The 27,687-nt window shown below is 44.2% G+C and overlaps 1 protein-coding gene across 4 annotated transcripts in view; it reads left to right on the top strand.

Annotated features, from left to right (window-relative positions):
* The first annotated feature begins 7,433 nt into the window (after window positions 1–7,433).
* Window positions 7,434–27,687, top strand: part of ADAMTS2 (ADAM metallopeptidase with thrombospondin type 1 motif 2) — a 209,701-nt gene continuing 189,447 nt past the window's right edge. For 2 of the 4 annotated variants that reach the window (XM_079966473.1, XM_079966472.1), the window contains exons 1-2: window positions 7,434–7,580; window positions 8,686–9,047. In XM_079966473.1, the coding sequence (XP_079822599.1) occupies window positions 7,466–7,580; window positions 8,686–9,047 (477 nt within the window). In that variant the 5' untranslated portion in view covers window positions 7,434–7,465. Of the gene's footprint in view, window positions 7,581–8,555; window positions 8,590–8,685; window positions 9,048–27,687 lie in introns of those variants that run through there. The other 2 variants (XM_079966471.1, XM_079966474.1) reach the window with 2 other exon arrangements.

Below are 27,687 nucleotides of genomic sequence, written 5' to 3'. Positions count from 1 at the left end.
AGATCTGATAGCCATCTTCAAATATCTCCATGGAAGATGGAGCAAGCTTGTTTTCTCCTGCTCTGGAAGTTAGGAGCCGAACCAATGGATTCTAGTTACAATAAAGGAGATTCCAACTGAACATCAGAAAGAACTTTCTGGCAGTAAGAGCTGTTGAATAGTGGAACAGTCTCCCATGAGAGGTTGTGGACTCTCCTTGGAGATTTTTAAGCAGAGGTTGGATGACCATCTGTCATGTATGACCTAGCTGAGATTCCTGCATTGTAGTGGGATCAGATTGATGATCTTCAGAGTGCCTTCCAATTCTACCATTCTGTTATTCTAAGAGAGGGTTATTCTGATATTGCAGATTCGGAACAGATGAAAGGAAGTAACTTATTCACAGAGCACATAATTCACTAATGGAATTCAACTACTAGAAAATGGGGTGCAAGCCACTGGCTTAGATAGCTTTAAAGGGGCTTTAAATAGTAGCCAAATTTGTGGAGGATAAATCTATCAGTACCTATTTGCTAAGGTGGATTTCTTCCCCCTCCTCCCCACTTTGTTTACTGCCTTCACCTGGTAGAGCGTTCTGGAGAGCTTGAAGGCACATTGTTTTGTGACAATTGATACAGCAACAAGAGCTTAAAACGTAAAAACACACACAATAAAATGGGAAACTCTATAGCAACCATTATCTGAAGATGTAAAATGATGGTCGGATTTTAGTGGCTATGAACAATATTTGCTGAGCATTTACCTGCTCCCACGAAAATCCAAAGTCACAGTGATTTCAGTAACACAGGGGCACTATGGTTGCACAACCTAGCAGTTTGAGACAACACCATTTTTTATCTCCTCCATTAATCTCTCCTGCCCTGAGGAGAGGTCATTCATGGCTCAGTGGCAGAATGCATGCTTTCCATACAGAAGGTACCAAGTTCAAGCCTGGGCATCTCCAGCCAACATGATTAGATAGCTCATTGTTATTTGTTATCTATATCCTGCTCTTCTACAGATTACAATTCAGATGAGGAGATTACAAAGATATCCTAGCACAAGAATACACTAGAGAATAAACACACCATATTACAATCATAGGACTGGAAATATTTGTGGTTTTTAAGAACTAGGTTAGCCCTCAAACACCTGGAGAGCAGTTGCCTGTCAAAACAGGTATTTCTGTGCTAGATGGACTAATGGTCTGACCCAAAATAAGGCAACCTCTTAGGTCTGAATCCATCCACTCCCCATTATTGGGTCTAGTTTTGGCTGCATATGCGCTCCTCCTGTGCATTTCATAGCACAGCATGGAGAAGCTGAGCAGGAATGATGTTTCTCTTTTGGGATGTTGCAGTGACTTATGAAGAGTACAGGGCCAGAAGGAACCCATGAAGCCCACTGGGTAACCTTGGGACATTCACACTCTCCCTCAACCATCAGTTCTGCATCATACATTTAAATCACCTGGCTTCTGCCAAAGAATCATTGGAACTGTAGTTTGTTAAGAGCACTTAGAGTTAAGCTCCATGTGGAGTAAATTACAGTTCCCGAGATTCTTTGGTAGAAGTCACATGCCTTATATGTGCTTTAAAATAATGTGTCTTAAATGGGTGGTATGAATGTAATCTACCTCACAGGCTTGTTGTGAGGATAAACTGGGAGGGGCAACCATGTAGCCCACCCTGAACTTCTTGAAGGAAGGGCAGGACAAAAATAGAGGAAGCAAATAAAATGATGATCCTCATTTAAAGAAAGCAAGAATTCAAATGCCTATTAAATAATAACTTATTTAAACTAATAACATTATGACCCTACTCTCCTGCCATGCTCCTACTAACAATTCTGGAGCCATTTTGGGGTCAGGAAGTGGCCACTCTCCCAAAAATATAACATTCTGACCTCATTGATACCCCACAAGACAACAGAAAGGCAGAAAGCCAGCAGCACAGTAAGGACAAATTCCAGGTCTGACTAGACAGAAGAGGCTGTTTTGTAGCACTTTGATTCAACAGCTGTGCTGGACAGCTAGGTGTGAGAATGGCCATGTGTGAATGTGGTGGCCATTGTTCTGGTGCTACTAGAAGCATTGCATTATGAAGCAGCCCAAAGGACCACAGAAATAATGTCCCCCTTCATGACAAAACAAAAAACCCACTCAGCCTTTGTTATGTGCTCTGGGGCACCATAGCCTAATTTTTAAGGACTTATTTTGGAGTTGGCCCCTGCTGCTGTCATATACCGCTAAATGGCTGCTTTCTGAAGGTGCCAAAAGCCACATTTTGTCAAGCTCCTTTCTTGTCAAGCTCCCCCTCCCCAGATGCTGTCTTCCCTACAAAACCAAACCAAAACCACACAATTGTACCTGGGTCTCCAGGCAGAAAATGCAAGTAATGAGGAAATGGCCCAAAACTTTAAAAGAAATAAGAGGAAAGCTAATGCAGATGTCACTTTTAGGAGAGTGCTTATTATTTAAGAAATGGTTGGCTTGGTGAGGTCAGTTATTTTATTTATACAGTATTATTGCCTTTCTCCTGCCATGGAACCCAAGGCAAACCTATTCAATGAGAAGTTCCCCTGCTTTTCTTTCTTTCTTTTTGCTTTATCAGACATTTTCCTAGAGCTGAACTATAGCTCGTCAGCACAATTATTCTGTATAACACACACACAAGCATGAAAGCAAGTGGGGTGGGGGCAAGGACAAGACACAAGATTCAAGCATTAAAGTACGGGAGAATAGCCAAGACTTTAAAAAAACCACCAAAGAGATTCTGACCCTTCATCCATAGGCCACAGCAATGTGTGGGCCCCACTGACAGGAAGAAGGCAGCCACTGTAGCTGGAGAAGCAGGAACTGTTTATGGTCCTGCGAGAGTCCTAGGAACAACAGGAGTCAGGCAGTGTAACCATTGTGCAACTGAAGTTGAGTCTGCAGAGCTGGGCTGGGAGGCTGGAACCACAGCTTGATGCTGCTGAGTCTGGTGCACCTCGTAGCTGCTGTGCTGTGATCAAAATACCAGGATTGAGAAAGACTAGCATTGGCAGCATTAGTTCCCACACACAAAGCGGCTTGCAGTGAGTGGTTGGCTGGCCCTTCAGCAAGTCATCATCGGGACATAGGAAGATGCCTTGTTCCATTTCAGACCATTGGTCCATCCAGCTCAGCATTGTCTACACTGACTGGTGACGGACCCAGGTTTTCAGGCAAGGAACATTCCCAGACCTACATGGAGATGCTGGGGATTGAACCTGGGACCTTCCGCATGCAAAGCAGATGCTCTACCACTAAGCTAGATCCCGTCCCCAGTGGCTAGGACCCTTTCAGTAGTGTGTCATTGGACCTGGTTGCCTAGGAAGTGACTACAGTGGTGCCTGTGCCCTCCAGCTGGCAGTGCACCTTTGTCTGTTGTTTTGTGAATTGGGGTATTGCTATGTAAAACAGAAGTCTTAGAATTCTAGCTCTACTGCCGTTCCCTTTTCTCATCCAAAATTAGGGTTGCTAGCAGGACCAGGACTGGCATCACCTTGTCTGAAACCCTGGCGAGCTGTTGTCAGTCAGTGTAGACAGTACTGAACTAAATGGACCAATGGTTTGACTTAATATAAGGCACTGTTCCTGAGATGGACCAAGGAATTCTTTCTATGTAAAATCTTCACTGAATATTTTTTTTTTTGTAACCCCCCCCAAAAAAAACCCCTTTGTCTTGTTATCTGTCTCTCATTGACTAAATAAAGATATAATCAAGAAGACAGCAGCAGCAAATAGCAACATTTCCTAGGAGGATAATCAAATGCTCCACTGATAATTAGCTAAATTAATCCAAATATTTATACAAGGGAAGCAGATATTTCTAAAACATCCTGAGATACATCACAGGGCTGGAATATTAATACCAAGGCAGTAAATCAGCAGCACATGAGGAACTGAGTGGTGTAGGGAGTTGTACCAGTCATCAAAAAACAATTATACCCATCATTAAATACAGATGGCTGATGAAAGATAAGGTAACAACGATATTTTATGAACGATGATGGGAGATGAAACATAGAGGGACAATTAAGATCAAGCATTTGCTATGGGCCATTAAACTGGGTCCAGGCAAGTGAGCCAAGTGCTACAGAAGATGAAAAGTTACAAGGATGTAGCTCATCCTGTAACTCGGGAATGTATCCGTTTCAGATAGGAGACAGACCACTACAAGAGAAACTCTTCACAAATTAGGGGTATTGACTATAGGAAAAGTGATTGAGGGATTGTAAGCGACAGGCCAGAAGGGCAGAAGCAGAAATTTACCAGCTAAATTGAGAGTAACATAGTTATCTTGCATGGACAGAGCACCAGAGCAGAGCTGGCAGCATCTGTCATTTAATTGGTGAGATTCAGAATTTCAGGGGTTTCTAAGAGGCTGGGAGTATGATTGACAGAATCTTATAATTATTATTTTTAAAGCATCTAGCCTTTGTGGCTTTGCAGGGTACTCAGAAGGCTTAGAAAGAAACATGAATACAAAGCACCCATTGTAAAAAAAAAAAAAAGTACAGTGCTTTTGGGTGATTTGATACATCATTTCTGAACACTTTGAATTAGCAGCCTTAGAGCTGATTTTGTGGTGCCAAAAAGCACAGGTTTCTGAGACTTTAACCAACCTCTGAAAGTCAAACTAACTAACTTCTTGGCTACTCTTATAATAGTAAACTTGGGGTGGTGCTGGTGGTCTCTTGTGAATCAGGACCACAATGTACAGGGAGGGAAGGTTCAACCTTTGATCCCATCCTGGATTACTGCAATGTGCTGTATGTGGGACTGCCCTTGGACTTGGTTTGGAAGCTCCAGCTGGGGCTGCTGATGTAGGCAAATGGCTGGCTATGCTGGAGTAACTAAACATAAGGGTTAATTTCCCACATGAGCATAAATCACCCAATGGATGAGGTAATCGCAGGTGTAAGGTCAGTTGGTAATGACCCAATGCACTGACTATATCTATGATTAATGTATGTCAGCTCAGTTGGTTAGTCTGTGATTTAGTTAGTCTCTTGGTGTAATTTGTCCAGTGTTACATCTTGAATTGCTGGAGTTTATTTGGAACAACAGATACTTTATACTTGTATGTATCTGTATCTACAAAAGCCTATGAGCTGTATATATCTATGTTTGAAAATGTTTTACTGAGCCTTAGCTTCTGCAACAGTAAACTATTTGGACCTAAAGCTGCTTCTATGTGGTGACTGGTACTGGGAGCAACTTCTACTGCAATTTCTCATATCGGATTCCTAACATTATAACTAAATAATGCACATGCAGCCCTGTGAATACATTAAAGCACTGTTAATATCGTAAGTATTATTAAGTTGGACTTGGGCAATTTCTATCAAATGGTTGAGTTTTCAGGGTATTTTTAAGGAATAAAAATCCTGTTTCTCTGACAATATTCTGCCAAACTTTATGTAGATGTGTGTTAAGAGAGAGCTCAGAACAATGATGCATGGACACAATTTTGCTTGGAGTCTAAACCAAAAGTGTGGGGGAGGGGACTAAAACTGGAGCAGGCAGAGAAGATGGCAAGAGAAGAAACTACTGCCTCTTCTGAGGAAAACCCATTCCAGGTGTCTTATAAAACCTAAGTTTAGAAAGAATCACTACTAAGGTTACCAGACGTCTCCATTTCTGGGGGACAGTCCCCAGATTTACAAATCAGTCCCTATACAAAATCCATTGAAGTTGAAAAGTGTCCCCGGAGTCATTGAAAAAATACGGTAACCTTATACTAAACCAAATGCAACTGGTTGTTGTTAAATGAAGGGCTATGTACCCACATAAGTCAAGTAACCTAAATGAAATTATTCCAGGAAGAAGTCCCATAAAACTCAATAAGAATTCCTTCCAAGTTAATGTGCCTAGGATGCTAGGCTGTTTGAAGTCCCCTGGGCTTCAGTGACAATAATTTAAGCATGTTCTTTAAAACCAGTGGGGCTCAAAAGTATTTCACTTTGGTTGGATCACACTCAAAGAATGTATAGCAATGGGGAAGAGAATTAAGCATGTACCACTATAGTTAATGCAGGCATTTCAACGTGAAGAAAAATCTTAGGCTACAAATGAACAGTATTGAGATTCTGCAGGATCCTTGCTGCAGACTAAAGTAATTAATTCAGTGCCACAGCAATGATCTGGGTGTGATTCCATTTGTTTTTAAATGCAAATTTGATCGGTAGAAGACTGTGAAATGAGGAAGAGTGAATTAAGTTGAACCCACCTTTTAAGATCTGTGCCCGCTCCCTCTCTCCCCGTTTGCCTCCAGCTCTTTATTCTTCCAATTCTATGATGTGTTTACCGAGAACTGCCCCACTGAATTCTGCAGGACTTACTCCTCTAACTAAAGTGTAGGAAACATCACTGTAGAAAGTTTGGTTGTGTGTGAAACTAGGATAGGGCAGGCGTATTCTCCATGCAGAACAAGGAAACCTATTAAGTTATGAAATATAGGGGGTGGGCTGATAAACCTTCAGGAGGTGGTAGGGTTTTCCCTGCTGGGATCCCAAAAACCAATTATCTTAGGGGTCCCAGAATGTTTGGTGCAACCTGCAGTCAGATGCAAAGCCCAGGGGAATCTAATAACTTGAGGTAATCACCACGATCCACAGAACATAAGGGGGGGGGAGGGTTTCTTGGGCAGTGGGTGGGGAGGAAGAAACCCCAACACCACAAGATTGCCAAAGTTTTATTCTGTGGGGGTGGTCATGAGAGCAAACACATCTCTGAGTTTGGGGGAAATCAGGCACACCCGTTCCAAACAGACTATAGATCCCAGGAAAGGGGGGGGGGATGCTAGATCAGGAGCTTCCTTTCAGCAGCAGCCTCTCCAGAACTTCATAGATTCCGAGGTGTGTTTCTCTCTCCCTTTTTTTTTGGTGCAATCCCTCCTGTGCGTTCTCTCCTCCGAGCAGCAGAGCCAGGGTTTTGTTGGCTTGGGCGGGGGTGGGGAATGGTCAGGATCCCGCAGGAACCGCCTCTAAGCCGTGGCGGAGAAAAGTGTCCCGTAACGGGAAGCGGCTGCAGACTTTGGTCCCAGCGGGCGCCGGGAGCCACGAGGCTCCAAGCAAAGGGCAGAGCTGCTGCGCCCGACGCCGACGTCGCCACCACCGCCTCCTCGGAGCCAGGCCAGGCCAGGCTGAGCTGTGCAGCAGAAGCGGCGGCGGCGGCGGCGGCAGCAGCGCCTCTGTCAATCAGGCGGACTTCCCTCCCGCACGCCGCGCGCTTCCCAGCCAGCCGCCTGCTGGTGTCTCTGCTGCCTTCGGCTGGGAGAGCGGCCGCTCAGCGAGCGCTGGAGAGGAGCAGGAGGAGGGCGGATGCGCCAGGGCGAGCGCCGCCGGGGCTGAGGGTTCCCCGCCGCGGGCAAGAGGGCGGCGCCGGCTGCCCTCCAATGTGGCCGGAGCCCCCTGCAGGGCACTTTCGGCAGCCTCCCCAGGCTGCGCGACGCCTGCGATGGGTCCTCCGGGCGGGATCGCCGCGCTCCTCGCCGCCGCCGCCGCCTACTGCTGCTGCTGCTCGTGGGCGCTCCTTCTGGCCCCGGGGGCCCCGCAGAGTCCCGGGCAGGGAGGTAAGTGCTGCGGGGGCCCAGCCCCGGAGAGAGCCGCCACCGCCACCTCCTGGTGCGGGTCTTCCCGGCTGGGGTGCTCTCTCGCTCTCGCTCAACTTGGCCGGCGAAGCACTTTCCCCCCCTTTCCGCCAGCCAGACTTCTCTGCGCCACGCGGACCGAAGGGCTCGGAGGGGGTTCTTTGCGCCGCCACGTGGGGCTGGCTACTTTTGGAGTGCTGTCCCGTGGGGCGCTGGGTGGGATCGGAGGGAGAACGGGGTGGGGTGGGGGAAGAAATCGCTTGTTGGATCGCGCTAGATCTCTTGAGAGAGGGGCGCGGGACGGGGAGAGTTTCCCGCTGAAGTGGGAACCTCGAATGAACTCTGTTTACAGTCGGGCGCATGTGGCAAGATCCGAGCTGAGCGTGTCAATTCTTGGAATTCCATGTGCGGAATAAAACACCTGACAGAGCCTTAAGTTTTCTTCCCTGCTGTTGTTTAAATTAAAGTAGGAGAGGGGGAACTGGGTCAAGCGGTTGACATGGATTTTTTAAAATAATAATAATAATAATTAAAAAAACCCTTTTCCATTGTGACTGCGAACCACAAGCTTTTAAGCTTCGTTCAGTTGTCAGCCACATCGGGATTGGGGAGGAAATTAAGCATGTCAAAGTTTTAAAGTTGATGTGACAGTAAACTTTCTGCCTTTGGAAAGCCTCACTCAGGGCATCTCTCTCTCTTGGCAGCCCTAGCTGAAAAACGGAATTGCTCGAGAGAGACTGTGCTGATCTCTTTTTGGGAGACGTGTCTTCCCCAAGTGGAGGGTGGGAGCATCCTTGATGCCTGACCATCTCTGAATGGGGATGTCAGCAAGATGGGCTCTGTTGCTAAAACAGCTGGAGAGATGATGCCGGGTGCCTGCCTCGCCCTGTTCTCTGAAATTCCCTCTGCTCTGTGTTAACCCCGTAGTTGAATGAACATTGATGGTGCCTGACACATTAAGAAAGGGAAGGGATGCCCGCTTCAGGCAATGGTGGGATGCAGCGCAGTGATCTCAAGGAGGGGAAACTCAGCGTGACATTAATTATTACTCATTATTTACACATGCTCTCTCTTTCTCTCTCCCTAGATTACCTTCTGGGAGATCTAGAAGAATACAGTCTTGTCATCCCAACTAGCACAGACTCGGAGGGCAGGTTCCTCTCCAATGTCGTATCGGGAGCAGCAAAGAGGCGTTTTCGAAGGGACACAGGGGCTTCTCTGCACAATGCTGCAAGCGAGCCAATTTTTTACAATGTCACTGTTTTTGGAAGAGAATTTCACTTTAGACTGAGACCAAACTCTAGGCTGGTGGCTCCTGGGGCAACTGTTGAATGGCAGGAGGATTCCAACCTCACTTACGTTGAACCTCTCCATGGGAATTGCTTCTATGTTGGGGATATCACCGACTTGCCTAATGCTTCTGTGGCGATAAGCAATTGTGATGGGCTGGTAAGATGCTTTGTTGTTTATGTAGCTAAGAGGATGAATGACTTTCTTTCTTTCTTATGTGGAAGGTGTGGATCTTCTGCCTTCCAAAAAAAATAAAAATAAATCACACCTCAGTTGTTATATTAATTGTGAAATCAAATAAAGGAAATGTTCCCTGACATGAACTAGGGTGTGATGAAGCAGAAAGCTCACTTTATAGGTAGCGGAGGAGCCAGTTCACTCTGAACTGACACGTAACTGCTGTGACAAATCACTAATTATCAACAGGAAACTCTAGATAGCCCTCCTGAAGCTTCTCAGCACATCTAAAACAGTGACCTGATGCCGTCATCTGCACATTTTCCATATTTGCAATATTCTCTGCCATTTTCAATTTAGCAGCGGCCATGGAAGTGTGTGTGTTTAAAAGACAAGATAATAAGGCTGAAAGACAGGCTCTGTGGTAAATTGATTGGGGTTTTTTTGTATTTGGAAATGAAATTTGTTCAGAGGTTGGGGTCAGGTCTTTATTCTTTTGGAAGGTGTCTTCCTCATGACAGTTCTCCTATCTGTCTACTCAGTCATGGGAAATCCAGAAGGAACTGGTTTTATGGACTTCCTATGCTTCTGCACCTTATATGGTGATTCTATGTATTTGAGGAGCTGTTTATTTGTACATATATAGTCAGAAGTAAATTCCAGTTTTCCATTCCTTAGCTAATGTGGCAAGGCCAAACTGTGTGTCTTAAGCTATATTTTTAAAAACTCAGTTGTTACGCAGAGCAAAGTTTGCTTAGTTTAACTTTGGGGAATGAACTTCTAATTACATCCAGTATCATCTTGTTTATATTGTTTGAGAGAGAAAAGAGGCTTCCTAATGTACAGCTGGTACTATTTATATGATAAATGGGTTTAAGCCTAGATCATGACCTTCCTGTGCTGTCTGAATTCTGTTCAGAATCTGATTAAAAAGAAAGAGGCATGGGGTGGAGATGTGGTTGTCAACTTTTGTGGGTGTTGTGGATGGGTGTGTGTTCCTGTACTCTTATTAGCAGCATAGGCCACAAGGCATTTAGCAGATAAAATGTTTGATACCATTTCAACTCCTGCACCATTCCTGCATCCCATGGCGGAAAACTCTTGGCATTGCTGGGTGGAGGTCACCCTAATCGACTTGGGCTCTCCAGTAAGACAAGGTCTATTGGACAAGTTTATCCTCCTACCCATTTAACCTCCTTCATGATGGAATTATGAACCAGTAGTATAAGAACACCTAATCAGTGGTGTTTTCAGTGCAAAAGCCGGGGGGAGGGGTGGCGGCGGCAAAAGAGAAAGGTATGCTTTTCTTTCTATACAGTGGTGCCTCGCAAGATGAAAAGAATCCGTTCCGCGATTCTCTTCGTCTAGCGGTTTTTTCGTCTTGCGAAGCAAGCCCATTGACGGCTTAGCGGATTAGCGCTATTAGCGGCTTAGCGGCTTTTAGCGGCTTTTATCGTCTTAGCGGATCAGCTGATAAGCGGCTTAGCGGCTTAGAAACGGGGGGGGGGGGAGAGGAAAAAACCCCTGCAGAAACTCGCAAGATATTTTCGTCTTGCGAAGCAAGCCCATAGGGAAATTCATTTTGCGAAGCGCCTCCAAAACAGAAAACCCTTTCGTCTAGCGGGTTTTCCGTCTTGCGAGGCGTTCGTCTTGCGGGGCACCACTGTATCTTAGAATGCACTTGAGCCACTTTTTGTTATTCAGATGATGGTCTGGAGATGGCAAGTGTTTTTCTGGCTCCTCAGACATAGATTCCATAGCAAAGTTGATGCCACCAACTTGTAAAGACCCACAGTTATGGAGCACATGCAGCCAGACACGGCATTCTATACATGCCTGGGTGGCTCACCTGTGCCTTCCCTCATCCCATTAGCTGGAACTGATGGGAGTTGTAGTTCAACAACATTTGGGGTCACAGGTTGAGCACTCCTGATGTACAGGTATGCACTTTTAAAATTACATATATGTAATTCATAAAATAAAAAAGAGATGCAGTACTGAGTAATATGTAATATAGATATATGGTACGGATGATTGAGTGGAATTCAAAATAGTGCTAAGTGAGGTATTTGTGTGCGGAACAAAGTCTCTCATGCAACAAGACTTTTCCATCCTCTTCTCGCCCTGTGTACACCATAACCTGTTCCCCAACTCTCCAGGGCAGGGGGCACGGGAGGAGGACGTTCCATTGCACAAGTGTGCCTCGTTTCATGCAAAACTTAGTTGAATCCCACTGATTGTATGCAACTTGAAAAAGCTTTCTCCTTCCTTATGCATGAAATGATAGCATAATTTTTATGTCTCCTTAAAAAAATAAATTAAAGGGTTGAAATTGTTGCATCCATATTCAGTCTTTGATACTTGATCTAGGATAGATTCCTCCCCCCAATTTTTTTTATTAATTTTCCAAATTTATAACAAATAGGACACACAAATAAAGAGAAAAAACAACAACATTACAATACTAAAAAAGAAAACAACAAAAACTAACATATAAATACCTAATACTTTAAAGCCAAATTTAAATTTCATTAACTGACTTCCTCAAATCCCTCCTTACTGAATTTCATTGAAACACTTTTTAACAGCTTTCCAATATCCTCTTTCTAATCAAATTAACGCCTTTAGTTTACAATGTTCTTCTCTTTTCATAATTATCCAAATCCATAGTATTTTACAATTAATTCTTACTCTAGTCCTAGGCCCATTTGGTACTTTCAAATAATTTCTACTTATCGTATGTTACAATATTTAGCTAAATAATCTTTAAATTTCTTCCACTCTTCTTGGTACTCCTCTTCTTTCTGATCGCGGATTCTTCCAGTCAGGTCGGCTAGCTCCAAAAAGTCTAACATCTTCACCTGCCATTCTTCTACTGTTGGTATTTCTTGTGATTTCCAATTTTTAGCCAATAAAAGTCTTGCTGCTGTAGTGGCATACAAAAACAATCTAACATCTTTTTTTGGCAATTCCAATCCTATAACTCCAAGCAGAAGATCTAGGATAGATTTTGACTAAGGGTGTCTAACCCATGGTTTACAGGCTGCATACAGCCCCACAAGACACCTGAAAATGGGTCCTTTATACGTCTCAGGTACCAAAGTAACTTGGCTGCCACAGATGCTGTGTGCCTAGGCTTGGGCCAGCTGGTTCTCCTGCACTGGGCGCTGAGTCAAGGAGGTGCTAATAATAATAATAACCACTTATCTTTATACAGGTACGTGTAATCAAGTGCCAAAAGGAATTATTGTGAAAATAAGAAATATTTTTTGGGGGGTGGAGGGATCATTTTGTTCTTGCTCAGGACGCCATATTATTGCTTTAAACGTTACAAGAGTGCAGGGGGATGAAACCGTGGAAAATCACTTCCCATAGTGCTCCTCTAATGGTGAAAGAATGCCAGAGCCCAAACCACAATTACTTGAAAATATGTTTAGTTTCTTCTTAGTAATGTCAGTTAAAAGCTAGTTGGCTGCCTGCTTGCTGAACTTGTTCCTCAGATAGGACTCACTATTTTTCTCAGGTTGTGAGAATAACCACCTGGTTATTTGCATGCTCCTCTCCAAAGCTGTTTGCAGTCACTATAAGATCCCGCCAAATCCACAAGGAGGGAAGTGAGAGGGTGTGGCTAATAAAATCTGCCACTGCAAAGCCTGCCTGAAATTTCCCAGAGCTCTCCATTCCCAACCATTGCACATTGCGGACTTAACTATTCAGTAGACTTCCTTCCTGCTAATACTTTATGTACGTGCTTCCCTTAAAGCTTCTGTGGCAGCTGTAGCCATCTTCAGGTGTTATGGGAAGAGAGACGTTACTGTGTGAGATGGAGCAGCAGGGACAAGCATGTTAGCTCCTCTGCCACCCTGGTTTCCATCGCCTTCTGTGAGCTGGAAGGTGGCTGACTGTGCTGGGGAGCCTCTTGTATCCGCAGAGGCTCCTTATGCATTTTAGAACCTGACTTTCCAGGGTACCAGAATGGGTGAGGAGCCTCCATGGATACAAGAGGTTCCTTGCTGTTGAGAGTCCCCTTCCAGCTCATGGAGGGTGATGAAAATGTGGACAGAGGGGTGTGTGGAGCTAGCAAATTCTTCTCTGCTGTCCTCCCTTGTGGCAATTTCCCAATTTCCCTGAGGAAGTTTTAAGCTCTATGGGATTTTAGATTCACGCAAGGATGAATTGAAATACCATAATAGATTTGCAGTGTCAGACACCTGGATTTACCTTTCTCTTGCTTTGTAGCAATATTTTTAGGCTTTGTCTTTGCAGTTAGGGAGTATTTGCAAAAGGTCACCTTGTCCCATTTCTAATGCAGTTTTCAAACTGGCCTGTTTCATCATAATGGGATGAAAAAAATCACAAAGCTCTTCCTCTTGTCCAACATAAGGATTCTCCATGATAACCCCTCTCCATGCCATACATTTTAAAGCAGCAGCTGGATGATCACATAAGACTATTTCCTGCATCGGTAGGCAATTGGAATACATGGCTGTGGGAGGTCCCTTCAGGTTCTATGATTGCATGAGAAATGGCAGCCCTTGTGAATTAATTCAAAACCACAACATTATCATCTTACCTGCTTCCACCAGTAAGAAACCAGTAGCAGTATTTCAAATAAATGAATGGATACATAATTCGATCCCTAAAGGTAAAGGTAAAGGGACCCCTGACTGTTAGGTCCAGTCACGGACGACTCTGGGGTTGCGGCGCTCATCTTGCTTTATTGGCCGAGGGAGAATGCTAAATGTGAATTGGAATAATTCAGAGATAGTTTGACAATTCGCAATCAAATCGGCCATCTTTAAAATGTGTGTTGGATTTGGACCTTACCTATGGCAGTATTGAGAGACAAAAGTAAAGCTGATTAAGGTTGTAGCTCTGAAAGCCATTTGCTTAAAAGTGATTCCATTGAAATCGATTCAACTTCTTGCAGATGGTTTGTAATGTAAAGCTAGGCAAAAATCTATATGAATTTCAGTCTTTTTAATTAGTGAGTTTGGTCATGGTCATTTTATTTCAGCAGTGAGGATTTGCATATTGGTTGTTCTGAAGGCTCTTGCTCTTAGTTCTGCATCATCCTGCTTTTTTGAATTGGTCTTAGGTTTTTAAACCTCATACCTTGGGCTTGGTGTCTGGTTCTGTCAGCAAAATCTCTAATATGCTTACTCAGAAGTAAGTCCCATTGAGCTCAAATGCTGTGTAATAATTACAATAGACTCTTAGAAGCACATCTGAGTCTCTTGCAGTATTTGTGTTGTGTGGTTGTTATTAATGCAGGAGAGAAGAAGTTAGTGCAGTAGGACATTCTAACCAACTTTAGTTTTACAATTATGTTCTAGCCTCTCACCGTGAGATGTTCATAATGGGAGGAAATGGCTTAAATGCCCAAACTGTCCTGATCAGATGCTGATATCTAAACATTGGAAATTATTATTATTTAATAAATTTGTATACCGCCCTATAGCTGCAGGCCTCAGGGAGGTTCACAAGGTAAATGGGTGATTTGGGAGCCACGACTTGACTGAAAAATGTGTTTGCTGGAAATGTGTTTCTGTTACTGGTCTCAGACAGTTAAGTTTTGTTGAGATGAGAATGGGAAAGTGTAAGGTCATCTGTATTTGTGCCTGGTGTCAGTGCCCAGCACACGGGGGCATTTTCCAGGGCTCACATGCCCTAGCATGTCCCATCGGGGTGACACTTTGTCTGGACAGTCCCAATGCTCTGTGCCCTTTGGTTACCCTGCAGCTGTGAGCCTTCACTGCATGTAAGTGGGCTTGTTCTTGCCCAATAGCAGCTCTGCTGCCTAGTCATCTCACTCACTTATGAGCACAAGAGGGGAGGGGAGGCTTGCAGCTGCAGCAGAGTCACTGCTGGATGGCCCAAATGGCAGTGGGTGCTGGAACAGGTGCTGGGGGCAGGGGTGGGGCAGCATCCATCAAGGGCAACCTGCCCAGCCCCTAGCCCCATCCCAAAATCTAGAGCCGGGCTTGTACCCTCCAGTTATTATTTGTGGGAAATCATTCTTGCTGTGACTGAGATCAAAACTAGATTTAAAAGAAATGATTGTAATGGTTAGAATCAGTGCTTTAAAAAAAAATGTTTAGAGGTACTCTCCTACTCATATTGAAATACTGCCCCTGAATGAGACGAAACTTAGATCCACAAAATGTTTAGGGGTATGCATACCCCTGTGTCCCCCCAGAAAAAATCACTGGCTAGAATCATAGGACTATAAAGTTTTGAGGGACTACAAAGGTCATCTAGCCCAACCCCCGGCAATGCAAGAATCTTTTGTTCAATACAAACCTGCAAAATCACAGCATGATAGGAGGGCTGGGGAGGGGAGGAAATTCTTCCTAAGCTACAGGGTTAAAAGATGCCATCCCGCTCATTTATGGAATAGAAGACTGATAAGACATTTAGAGATAATTTCAAAACAAACAAAGCACATTCCAACTGGCTGAATTAAGAGTACTGTAAGTTGCTGTCAAAACTGTCCTCTAGTGGGATCTGTTGAATGTGTGTTTGAAACACATTCTGTGTAACATCTAGTTTGAACCTGGTACTCAGTGTCACAATGCCACTATCGTATTTGCCTCACAACTTACCTGGCAGCTGTCTTTGCAGTCTAACCTAATCTCCCTGCAGCAAACATGTAGCAGGTGAAAATGTGACATGTGGGCCTATGCGGGATACTAGCAGCCAGTCAGGAGACTCCCTGGTATGTGTTCTTAGATGTTTAGGGCTGCCTTTCATGAGAACATACATATTGGCTGAGAAGGAAAGACTGGCCTAAGGGCTGTAGCTCAGTGGTAGAGCATTTGCCTTGCATGCAGAAGGTCCCAGGTTCAACTCCCAGCATGTCCAGGTACCACTGGGAGAGACTCCCTGTCTGAACCCCTAGAAATCCACTGCTACTCAGTATGTGGATATCCTGAACCCAGGCATACCCAGAGGTAAGTCCTGAGAATGCACACAGTCCCACAGGTAATACCAGAGAGTCAGACAACCCAAATGGCAAAATAGCACTCCTGGTCTAATACAACGAGCAATGTCCCAAGTCAATCTGCCAGGTCAGGTTCCGCCACTGCAGAAGATCCAGGGTTGGAACACCTGGGGTTAGTTCTGAAGTCACAGTTCCCAAAGCAGCCAAGCTGTGGTCCATCAACAGAAAAAATGCCTTGCTTCCCTTTCATCCTTCCCAAACTTGATTGATGCACCTGAGTTCACTCCAGCTGAGCAGCTGTACCTCTCCCCTTGACGAAGCATGTGATCCTCAGCTGCCCTGAGCCTGATCTAGCTGAGTGACCACAACCTCCTCCCACACCTAAAGAGTCCCATGATCTCCACCTGTTTCTGTGTTCCCTTGCCTGCCTCAGTCTCCTGAAGGAGTGCACTTCTTGCTGCTTCCAGTGCCTCAGAGCCTGCTGTGTCCTTGGAGACGTGGGCACCTCTGGTTCTGGTGATGTGTCTCTTTCCACTAGCTCCTGTGAACTGCCTCCAGCTCCCTTGATGTTGTCCAGTGCCCCGTGAGTATCTCCTAAGTCCCCAACCTCCCCTCCCCTATATTCAGCTTGTCCTGGTATGTACCAGTTGTGGCTAGGCCCCTCGCCGGGATCCTCCTCCACTTCCTCTGTGTGTTGCCAGCTCATGACCGTAGACAATACAGAGCATAGGAGCCAACGCCTAGGAGCAAGGGGGGTCCAGTAGAGGGAGCCAGGTCCCCCCAAAGTTTATGGGCATTGCCACTCAAATGGTGTGCTTGCACCATGTCATGTGATCAATTATGGAGGCGCGGCTTACTCTCCCCCCCAAAAAATGTTTTATTCAAGTTTGCACCCCTGATACTGAGCTATATAAACCAATAGTCTGACTCACAGGCAGCTTCCTAGCTGTGGCAGACAGGATTTCTGTACAAAGGTGGTGAGTGAGACCAAGCAAGCTCCTTTTTATAAAAATAGGAAAAAAACACACTCCAAAATAATCCCTAAAAGATATTTGAGGAAAGCCAATTCTCTGGCTGCTTTCCCAGATGCTAATTTGCCTAGGAATGCCTGGTACGGCAGTAGTGCTATTTAAGCTTCCTTAATAGTAGTGACCGCAGTACAAGGCACATCTTGGTGAGTTAATGACCATCAGTGCCTTCCAGCCAGTCATTAATATCGAGGAAGGAGCTTGTGCTCTGACTGCGACTGCTTGAGGCCTGTGTGCCCAGTGACCTAACAAAGCCCTTTGCATGTGCGCTGCGCTTGCATGCATCTTCCCAGGGCGAAGAGAGACACCACAACGGAAAGGTCAGAAGGGAAGGAAGTGAAGACTAGATGAGTTTCTGAACAGCATGCGTTTGTAGGTAGGTGGGAATAGCATAGGCTATTAGCCAAGGTTATCAGGGGAGCTATGTTTGCAGTTATCCATAGAGACCTTGGAAGAATCTGCCTTATACCAGGTCAGGCTTATTTGGTTAGCTCAGTCTTGTTCAGCCTGATTGGCAGCAACTCTTTGGACACTGAGGCAATAAAGAGGATCTTTCACTGGTCACCAGCTGCTTACTGGTTGTTTTTTTGAATTAAAGAAAATGACAGATGGCTGGGATCGAACATGGAACCTACTGCATGCAAAACATTTAGTCTACCAAAGACTTTAAACTTTCCATTGCCAGAAGCTTGGAATGAATGGCAGGAAACCCAGTGTTACTTCCTTTCACTCTTGAATAATTCCTTTTTCTCTTTGCCACTGGAGACGTGATGTTTTCACAAATGGATATCGTTGGGCTGCTTTGATGAGACCTTTCTGAACTTGATTGGAAAATATCCAACAAATCTGTTTTGATGTTTTCCCCAACCCTCTGGAGTAGGTTTGGGGGCAACATGGGGGCACACGTGGAGAGGAGTGGGAGGGAAAGATCTGTTGTACAGCTAAAAGTCCTTGTGTTAGTGGAACTGCCACTTAGGATGCTGTGTTCCGGAATAGCTGGGTGGCCACTTCATTCTGCATCCTCAGCCACCTTTTCTTTCTCCTGTAAACATGCACCCATATTCCTGCCTGCATGATGCTGGCAGTAGAAGAGGAGCCATTTGAATGTGCAACTGGCCATACGAAGGAAGTGAGGCTTGTTACTTGAGAGTTTGCAACACACCAGAAAGGCCAGGCATAGACAGACTCGGCCCTCCAGATGTTTTGGGACTACAACTCCCATCATCCCTAGCCAACAGGACCAGTGGTCAGGGATGATGGGAGTTGTAGTCCCAAAACATCTGGAGGGCCGAGTTTGCCTATGCCTGAGAAAGGCCATGGGAGTGCCTGCTGTTGGACACAAGCTTCAAGCGCTGCAAATGCGGTCAGCATTGTAAGATAAACAGCAATGCAGAGAATTCTTAGGAGCATTTTTCCTTTGCAGTTCAAGCAATGTGACTCTTGCTTTTGACTTCTCCCACCTTATAAGCAGTGACCTCAAATCTAATATTGCATATTTCATAGGTTTTGCCATTAATTGTGGGTGGGTGAGTGAGGGGAGCATGTCCAATTTAGATAACATTTTTATTGGATCACAAAACATCAATATAAATCAAACATCTTGTTTATCTGTACTACTCAATTTGAGGTGTATTTGGGTGAATAAAAGTGCACATTCCCCGTCTACATTATGGTGCAACTAGTCATGAATAATTATATGTCACTAGAACTGGGTTTGGATGTACATATAAGTAACAGCATACATGTCTAACGTGAGTCTTTGGTTGCAAGAAAAGCATTGCGTTAAATATATATGCATTTTAAATAGAGACTGTGAAAATAAAGATACGTTATACACCCTTTCTAAAGTGTATGAAAGCTCTTGATGAAGACCAGGCAACAGTTTCTGTCTGCACTGTCTTCTTCAGAAATGTCAAGCATCTTCTGCTATCTTGTTTGTTTAATTTTGCTTTTCGGCCTTGCTATCTTGAGTTGCGTACAGCAAAATTGTGGTCAGGAGGATAATAGGATATTATCCTAGGCTAGTCATGTTCTCATCGTGGTTTAATAGATGTGCACTACAAATGATTCCATTCGTTTTGTCTGCATCGGTGAATTTTCAGCATCTTCCTAGTCAGCGCACACACTTCAAGGCCTTATTATTACAACCCGGCAGCTCACATTTGCATTAAGCTGAAGTTTGCCTTGTACCCATTACATCTTTCATGGCATTTATTCATGGTAAAAAAAAGATGAAGAAGAGGAGGCAGGTTTTCTTTTTAGTTCTGTTGTGTTAGTATGAAAAAGGGCACCACCTCTTTGGTGTTGTAGCAAATTAAACTAGACAATGGGAAACATGTAGACACGGTTTGCAAAAAACTGCATTTCATTGCTTTCTAAACGGCTGTTTGTCATTCTAAATGGGGTCACAGCCTCAGTTATGTGATCACCAGTGGTTCCTAGAATACTGAGAAGGACGAAAAATAGACAAACAAAACAACTTAGATCTTCCTGGAGGGTGGGCACGTGTTCAACTTTACAAAGGACAGTCCTTTGCTCGAAAAAGTCCTGTACTTGAAGAGCAGCATGGTCTAAGACAGGCATGTCCAAAGTCCATTTCAGGGGCCTAATCTAGCCAGCTGGTTGGTTTAATCAGGCCCCTGTGGCCCTTTTTCTGGGGTAAATCCTAAAAAAAACTCTGACAACTTCAATCATAAGAAGTGCTCAACAACTTCAACCCTAAAAAAAGGTCAACAACTGTGGTTGGCCCTTTGGTTGGCCCTCACGGCCCTTCACTTCATCAAATCTCGCCCTCTTTGAAAAGTTTGGACGCCACTGGTCTAAGTCCATGCTATGATAAAGAAGGGCAGCCCAGCCACAGAAGGATTGAACAGACATACCACTGGTGTAGTGATTGTAGTAGAGGCAGTCCCTTTCCCAGGAATTTAGGAGTTTAGAGATGATCCCTGGTGTGAGGGGGCGGCAGAGCTGGCCCAAGGCATTTTGGTCCTTGAGGTGAACCACAAAATAGGGCTTGCTAATTAATGAAGGCACTAAGCCAAGTCTTGTGTCAAGGTGTTGAACCCAAACTTATTACATGGCACCAGAAATAGAGACCACAGGGCTTCTGAGGCAATGTGCCACTTTCTTCTGCCTTGGGGCAACTGACTTCTATGGGCAAGAAGGGCCCCACCCAAAGACCCGTGGCCTCTTCTCAATTTAGCAGCAGAAGCACCAGCTTCTATTTAAATTATGGCCATTATTTCTGAATTTACATCTATTATTTCTGAATTTACATCTATATGTATAAATCAACATATGCAATCTGTGTCTTTTTTTGTGGTGGTGGTGATGATGATGCACACTTTGTCACCTTGTTCTTACGGCCGCAGAGAAAATCCTGGAATATAACTCTTAATTGTCTGCCTTTATGCCTCTTAATGTATATGTGTATGTGCTATTATTTGTTTGTTTCTTGATGGCACTATGCACCTTTTCTTTCCATTCTTATTTTTTTAAACGTTTCAAGCAGCTGACATACCGGTGTCAAATACTAATGGAAAACACAACCAAAGTTCAGATTGCATCATAATGTAGCATTCTGGTTAGATCTCTTTGTGATGCTTGAGGGTAATAGGCTTTGCTCCTCTTTGCTGCAGTGGGCGGGCCAGCTGGTGGCGGCACAAAAAAAGGGAAGCTTAGGTTTGAAGGATGCCAGCTCTATTTTATATAAAACAAGCAGTCAGGGGTATGTTTTGGAGTCTAGTATGTCTGCAGATTATGAATGTTGGTTATTATCATGCAGCATTCTTTCTTTGCCTGTGAGTTCATAGAATTGTAGAGTCAGAAGGGACCCTAAGTGCCATCCTGCCCACAGCCATCCCTGGGTAGGCTTGAACCACCAACCTTCAGGTTAACATCCAGATGCATTAACTCACTGTGCCACCAGAGGCTCCTCTAGAAGTGGAGTTCTGACACAGACCACCACAGGTTCTGGTCCCAGGCCAGCACTCGGCAGAGGCAACTGCTCTCCTAACACCAGCAATGTTGCAGCTTACCTGGGTAGGGCAGGACTAGGCAGGGCAGCATGGATGCACTGGCATGAGTGCTGGATTGGTTCTGCAGGTACATCTGTACAGCCACAACCTTGCCACCCTGGCCTGCCCCATCTGTGTCCAGGGAAGCTGCAGTGATGCAGGTTTTGGGAGGACAGCTCCGTTCCATCTCACCAGATGCTACTGGGTGAGCTGGTATTATTGTGATGGTTGTTATTGTTACTAATTTTATTATTTGTACCCCGCCATCTGACAGGGTTGCCTCAGTCACTCTGGGCGGCTTCCAACAAAAAATAAAAACACAGTGAGATATCAAACATTTAGAACTTCCCTATACAGGGTTGCCTTCAGGTGTCTTCTAAAAGTTGCATAGTTGTTTATCTCCTTGACATCTGATGGTAAATAGCTTCCTTTTTTAAAAAAAAAAAATTAAGACCAATGGTCAGGAACTTTCTTGTAGCAAACCTGCTTTGCTCTTCTACAAAACACACGAGACAGAGGACAAATGACAGCCACACTCAGTGGGGCTACTGCACTAGGCAAGTATCAGATGGGAAACCAGTCTGTTTTGTTATAGACTCTTCAGATACAGTCCATATCCCAACACGACTGTAGAGGCACCTGCTTAAAACCGAAGCTGGCCTGTTTCCAGAATCAAGTCTTCAGGCTAGCTGGCCTCCACATTTTGATCCACCAGGTATACTGAACCTGCTACCTTCCCAGCATCTTGATTACATAAGCGCAAGCTGACAAAACAGAGCAGCTATTCAACAGAAGTTCAGACTTTTGCTGGCATACATTATCCTTTGGAGGAAAATATCCTGTTATTGCTGTCAAGTCGTAACTTTTCTTGTTGTGTGCTCTGAATGCATCATATTCCCACTAGCTTTTCATCTGAGAATGGGATGGAATAATTTCCTGCATCAAACAGGTGGACACCATCTGGATGGAATGTTCTAAGGCAATCGTAGCTCATATCTTAGTGTCACACAGTAAAGCCTCTGGATAAAATGGAGGTATTTGCTTCTTCGATGACTTTTCCGTTGTGCCCTATTGCTATGGTGATCATGAACCTGTTTAACTCCTAAGCCATGCAGGAGGTAATTTTCTGTCCAAAGTTGTTGAAGCTACCAGGATGCCTTATGGCCTCTTGTAACTTTTCTGCATATTACACCAAGTATATTCTCGTATCCTCTCTGTATTTTCATTCCCTCTAAGCGCTCACTATAGTAACTCATTTAGACAAAATCATAATTACCTCAGCAGACAAGTAAAACATCTAGTTTGTGAAATTTTGGCGTCAGTCCTCAAACTGCTACCGTTCCAAACAGATTGCTGTTTTTACTGTATGCACATGCTTTTTACCCTTTGTGAGGTAGTGATTTTTTCTGCAATGCTATCATTTCCTTAGTTGTATTCCACCTTTGAGTTCCCTGCTTATTTTTTTCTCTGTGAGCAGCTGCCATCTGTTCAGTGCCTCAGAGAAATAACAGGATTCTTCTTTGCAGGACTGCAGGAAGGTAACTGAGGGGTGTTGGTAACAGCCCTCTGGCTTTCAGACCATGTGCCAGGGGCATTGCTAGGAACTCAAAAGGGCTCTCAGGACACAGGCCGACAATACAAATTTCATAGATTTATTGAGTGCCTGAAGAGGGCAGGTGGGCAGGAATCTCACCAGTGCCGCACTTTGCTGTGCAAGGTTTTTTAAAAAATAATTAAAAAAATGATTTAGCACCACCCCAGTTTCTGGTGCATCAATGAAGTTATTAGCCCCAGTACAGTGGTACCTCAGGTTAAGTACTTAATTCGTTCTGGAGGTCTGTTCTTAACCTGAAACTGGTCTAAACCTGAAGCACCACTTTAGCTAATGGGGCATCCTGCTGCTGCTGCGCCGCCGTAGCACAATTTCTGTTCTCATCCTGAAGTAAAGTTCTTAACCCTAGGTACTATTTCTGGGTTAGCGGAGTCTGTAACCTGAAGTGTATGTAACCTGAAGTGTATGTAACCTGAGGTACCACTGTATCAGGCGATCCCCTGTCACCTGTAATGTTGTCTCCCACCCCCTCAGGATTTAGTTTAAAGCTCTCCTGGTCATGTTCATGAGAACCTAATAGCTACAGCTACAGCCACCTGCACTTGATAATACCAGGCAGTTGACCAGGATTCTTTGGGGGAAACTATGATTGTTTAAAGTGGTATGATACTGCTTTAAATATATAGTGCAAATGGGGCCTCAGTTAGAGCCAGAAATACCTGGAGGCTGTGTCATTACTTTGATGCAGAGACCTACTACTTTCCTTTCCAGTATATCTTACCTGACTGCCCCCACCAGACACTGCGTTGTCCTATTTTGATGATTAAAGAATGCCCCTCCTGGAAATGAAAGGTTAAATCTTCGTTTGCATTAAATGGATCTCCTGCCTTAGAAATAAAAACAATGGCCTTTTAAGAGCTGCTTCAGTCAAAAGCTGACAGTTCAAGAGAATTTAGTCTAACATGGATGTATTCAAAAATCCCTTTACTCTTCTCACTAGGAGGGCATGGATTATTCACAACAGTGCTTGTTTCTTAAAAAGATACATGTCAAAGATTTGGCAGCTTCTGCCCAATGCATCTTCTTACAAAGAATATGTGACATTGCCTCCTCTCCAGTTCTTTTTATCTTTCTCCCTCCTGTATAATGATACTGAGTCTTTCTTGTTCTCACATTGCAGAGCTGTCTCCAGGCTACCCAGGTGCAAAACCAGGCCTGTGAGCCAGACCATGTAGCGTAGCAGAGCAGATCTTGTGGACGGGAAGACAGACAGTTATTCAAATAGACTCATGAAGTTCACCGAGTAGCCCCATTATTTACACCACTGGCATCAACTCCAGGGGTCCCTGGGCATCCACAAATTTTTCACTATGGGTGCCCAGCCTCTGCCCGCTGCTGCCCTCTGTCTCCAGCCTTACCCCAGTGCCAGGGTATCTGTTGCGGGACCTCTGTTGGGGCCCACTGCGGCTGCAGACATGCACCCACACTCCGCTGTCCCGTCCCACTGCTGCTGCAGAAGCACAGAAGTTGTGCAGCAGTGCAGCCGTGGCGCGTGTGTGATGTGATGATGTCACATTGTGCACACTGCTGGGCACCTACAGTCTGGGGCCCAAGCCGGTGCCTCTGATCTGTACTACCTGCTAAGTTATATTCAGAGCAGGTTACTGAAATCAATGGACTTGGACACAACTTGAGTCCATTGATTTACTCTGAGTCATAGAATGGACCTCATTCCCTTCTGGGCAATGTTTGAGGGCCATATGGTCACGGTGGGCAGAGGCAAAAGTAGGAAGTGAAATGAATTAAATTTTGCTTTTGTGCGGTACACTAGTTTAGACACAGACTTACACACTCCATAAAGGAAAGGAAGAGTCATTAAGAGTGTTCAGTGGCACATTCCGGCTAAGAAAAGCAGTTGGTGAGGGTTTGAAACAAGGCGGGAGACTGGTGTAGCTTGGGAAGGCAGTGGGAAGAGTCTCAAGGGCCACATAAAAGGCATCTAGGGCCACGTTTGGCCCCCGAGTCTGAGATTTTCCACCTCTGGCTTAGTCAGATACCATTCGCCAAATCTCAGCTTAACTAACTTTGCAGGGTTGATGGTAAGATAAAAAGAGAGAAAGTAGATGATTGTAAAGAGAAAGTAACATTTCAAAGACATTCAGATTAAAGCACAGAGCCTTATGCTTGCACAAATCTTTTCCTGTTTTTTATATTTAATGCTCTCCTATGATTTAAAAACAAGGATGATCTATTATGACAAATAAATGCTCTTTTTTGCTTCTAGTCAGCTAAAAAGGTTTCTTGGAGAACATTATTACATAAGACTTGTATCCTGATCGTTCAGCCTGATAAAATAGAAACTTGAATCTTTATGCAGATGATAAAGACTGTGCCCATAAGATTCCCTCAGATTTCCCTGCTTAATTATACTTTTTTTCCTTTGTAGTGTTGAGCCCGCCACTTCTTAGCACAGCTCCCAAAGCAGCTTAACATTTGCCACACACAGAGAGACCTGCTAACCCTGTTGATTATAAACATGTTACCTTGTGAGATAATGAGCTGCTTATGCAAACTGCTGAGAGCGCTCCACACTGCCATATAAATGTTAAGTACTATTACTTTATTATTACTTTCACACATTGTGACTCTGGCACCTCATTAGTGCAAATCAGGGGTTCCTGATACCAACTCCCTGAAAAACAAACTCAGGGCAAGATGTTGATAGTGAACCACCCTAGATGTTTTTGAGAGCAATATTAATTGCCCAGCTGTTATCTTGTTCCTTTCTTACTGGATCCTATAATGACCCAGCAAATGTTTAGTTAATCTAGCTCAATCCAGTTTGAGGGTTATTTTGAGCGATTAAAGGCCGGTGGGGGGTGGGGGAGACAGTGGGTTTCAGCTATTGCACCAATTTATTGTTGATGAGAGAATATGAGCAAATTTACTTTTCAGAGCACCTGATAATGATAGTTGTTGGTGCTTTCCAATGAATTAAACCAAATGACCAGGAAATAATTTCATTTCATTTGTATGCTGCTTTTCCAGAAGAAGATCATGCTCAAAGCAGCTTAGAATCATAGAATCATAGAATCATAGAGTTGGAAGAGACCACAAAGGCCATCGAGTCCAACCCCCTGCCAAGCAGGAAACACCATCAGAGCACTCCTGACATATGGTTGTCAAGCCTCTGCTTACAACAAAGAAGCAGGGATGCATTTCAAACAAACACTACAAAAACAAATACATATTAACACAGTAATGATTTCATAACATAGCAAAGCCATAACAATAACATCGGAAAACAACAGCAAATATAGTAAAGTACAAAAAAAATACCATGTTGTGTGTTCCGAGCTTCTTCCACGTGTTGTTCCCACTGTAACAGGCAGCTACTTAATACAGCTTAAGCACCTTTTAAGGGATGTATATGCCTGCACACACACACCCTTCCACCTGTTAATAGTTTGACTGCAATGCATCTCTTGTCAGAGGAATATCTGGCAATAGGATGCTGGTCTGCATGCCGGATTTTATCCTTATATATTTAAATAATTCTGAAAAAAGGCAAAACAGTAGAGAGCACCAAGTATTCTGCTGGTATAAATAGGTGTGTGTGTGTGCAAGTGTTACCTTCTGTGGGATTTCCCTCTGCTTGGATGAGCAGAGACTGTGGGCCAGAATGAGGTTAAAAAAAATCCAAACACATCTGGGCAGCCAGACAGAAAGCTATAATTGGAACCAGAAATCTGAATCACTTTTCTGCACAATGTTTAGCTGCGTGACTGTTGGGTACTGTTAAGTGTGTTCAATCTCAAAGGGCTTTTTAAAGATGGTTGTTTAATGCAGCAGTTTCAATAAATGTATATTGTGAGGAAATGTATATTTTGAGCTGTGGTGTCATTCTTATTAATGACTAGCAAGATGCTCACCAAATGGGCATGTGTAATAAATAGGGTCATGAAAAACGGGTGAGTGAGTGCCAGCCTCAGCATCCCTTCTCTGATCTATGCCTCACTTTCGTTTGCCATGTCCCCCATTTTTCATAATTTTCCCCATAAGTGTCATGCATCTTTCTCCTCTCCTGTGCTTTCCTAAAAAGTCGTTTCTGTGGGATTTCCAGTCAAAATCACAAATGCATGATTGCCAGACAGACACCTGAGGAGCTGACACACATAGAGTCCCTGATTCAATATAGAAGGGACTGTATGAGGTCACTTCCAGTATACTTTGGCGGGTATTTCTAACGAGGGAGATAATCCTATGTACTGCTTTCCTGCGTAAGTGCTCTCTCTTTCTCTACAAGCCAGCAATGTGAGCAAATGTACCTGCCTGGGCTCTGCCTGAGTTTCCATTTTGGAAACTAATTTTGTATCTTGTAACTAAGAATAGCCAGTGTGGTGTAGTGGTTATGAGCGGTAGACTCGTAATCTGGTGAACCGGGTTCGCTTCCCCGCTCCTCAACATGCAACTGCTGGGTGACCTTGGGCTAGTCACACTTCTCTGAAGTCTCTCAGCCCCACTCACCTCACAGAGTGTTTGTTGTGGAGGAGGAAGGGAAAGTAGAATGTTAGCCGCTTTGAGACTCCTTCGGGTAGTGATTAAGCGGGATATCAAATCCAAACTCCTCTTCTAAGCAGCATTTTTACAATAATGTTACTTAGAAGTATTAGCTGCCTTCATTTAATGTAAGTAAACCTTTTTATCCTTACAAATACATGTGGTTTATTCTTAGCAACAGAGACAAATGGGGAAAGGTAAGCAGACCCAAAATAAACAGGGATAAAAGGTATAATTGCCTAATTTCTAGCTTCCAGGAAACTGCAGAAGTTCACAAATGTTTTCACTCTGCGATGAAGTGCTCCACAGCCTGTTTACTATCATATTTCTCCCACACACGTGTGGCAGGAGGTTTAAATTTTAATTTACAGATTTAATCCTCTGCTGCTATTTGCATTTTAAGGGCTACTACCATTGGCTGCCATGGAGGCTTTCCATAGAAACGCAAATAGCAGCTTCAGATGTGATTTTTGTTAGGACTGTGATGGGGACAGAATGAAAGAGAGAAACATCTGAGCCCTTT

Source organism: Podarcis cretensis (genome assembly GCF_951804945.1).
Source record: "Podarcis cretensis genome assembly, chromosome: 2".
In the NCBI taxonomy this organism is placed as follows: Eukaryota; Metazoa; Chordata; class Lepidosauria; order Squamata; family Lacertidae; genus Podarcis; species Podarcis cretensis.
This window is presented reverse-complemented; position numbering and strand designations above follow the sequence as displayed.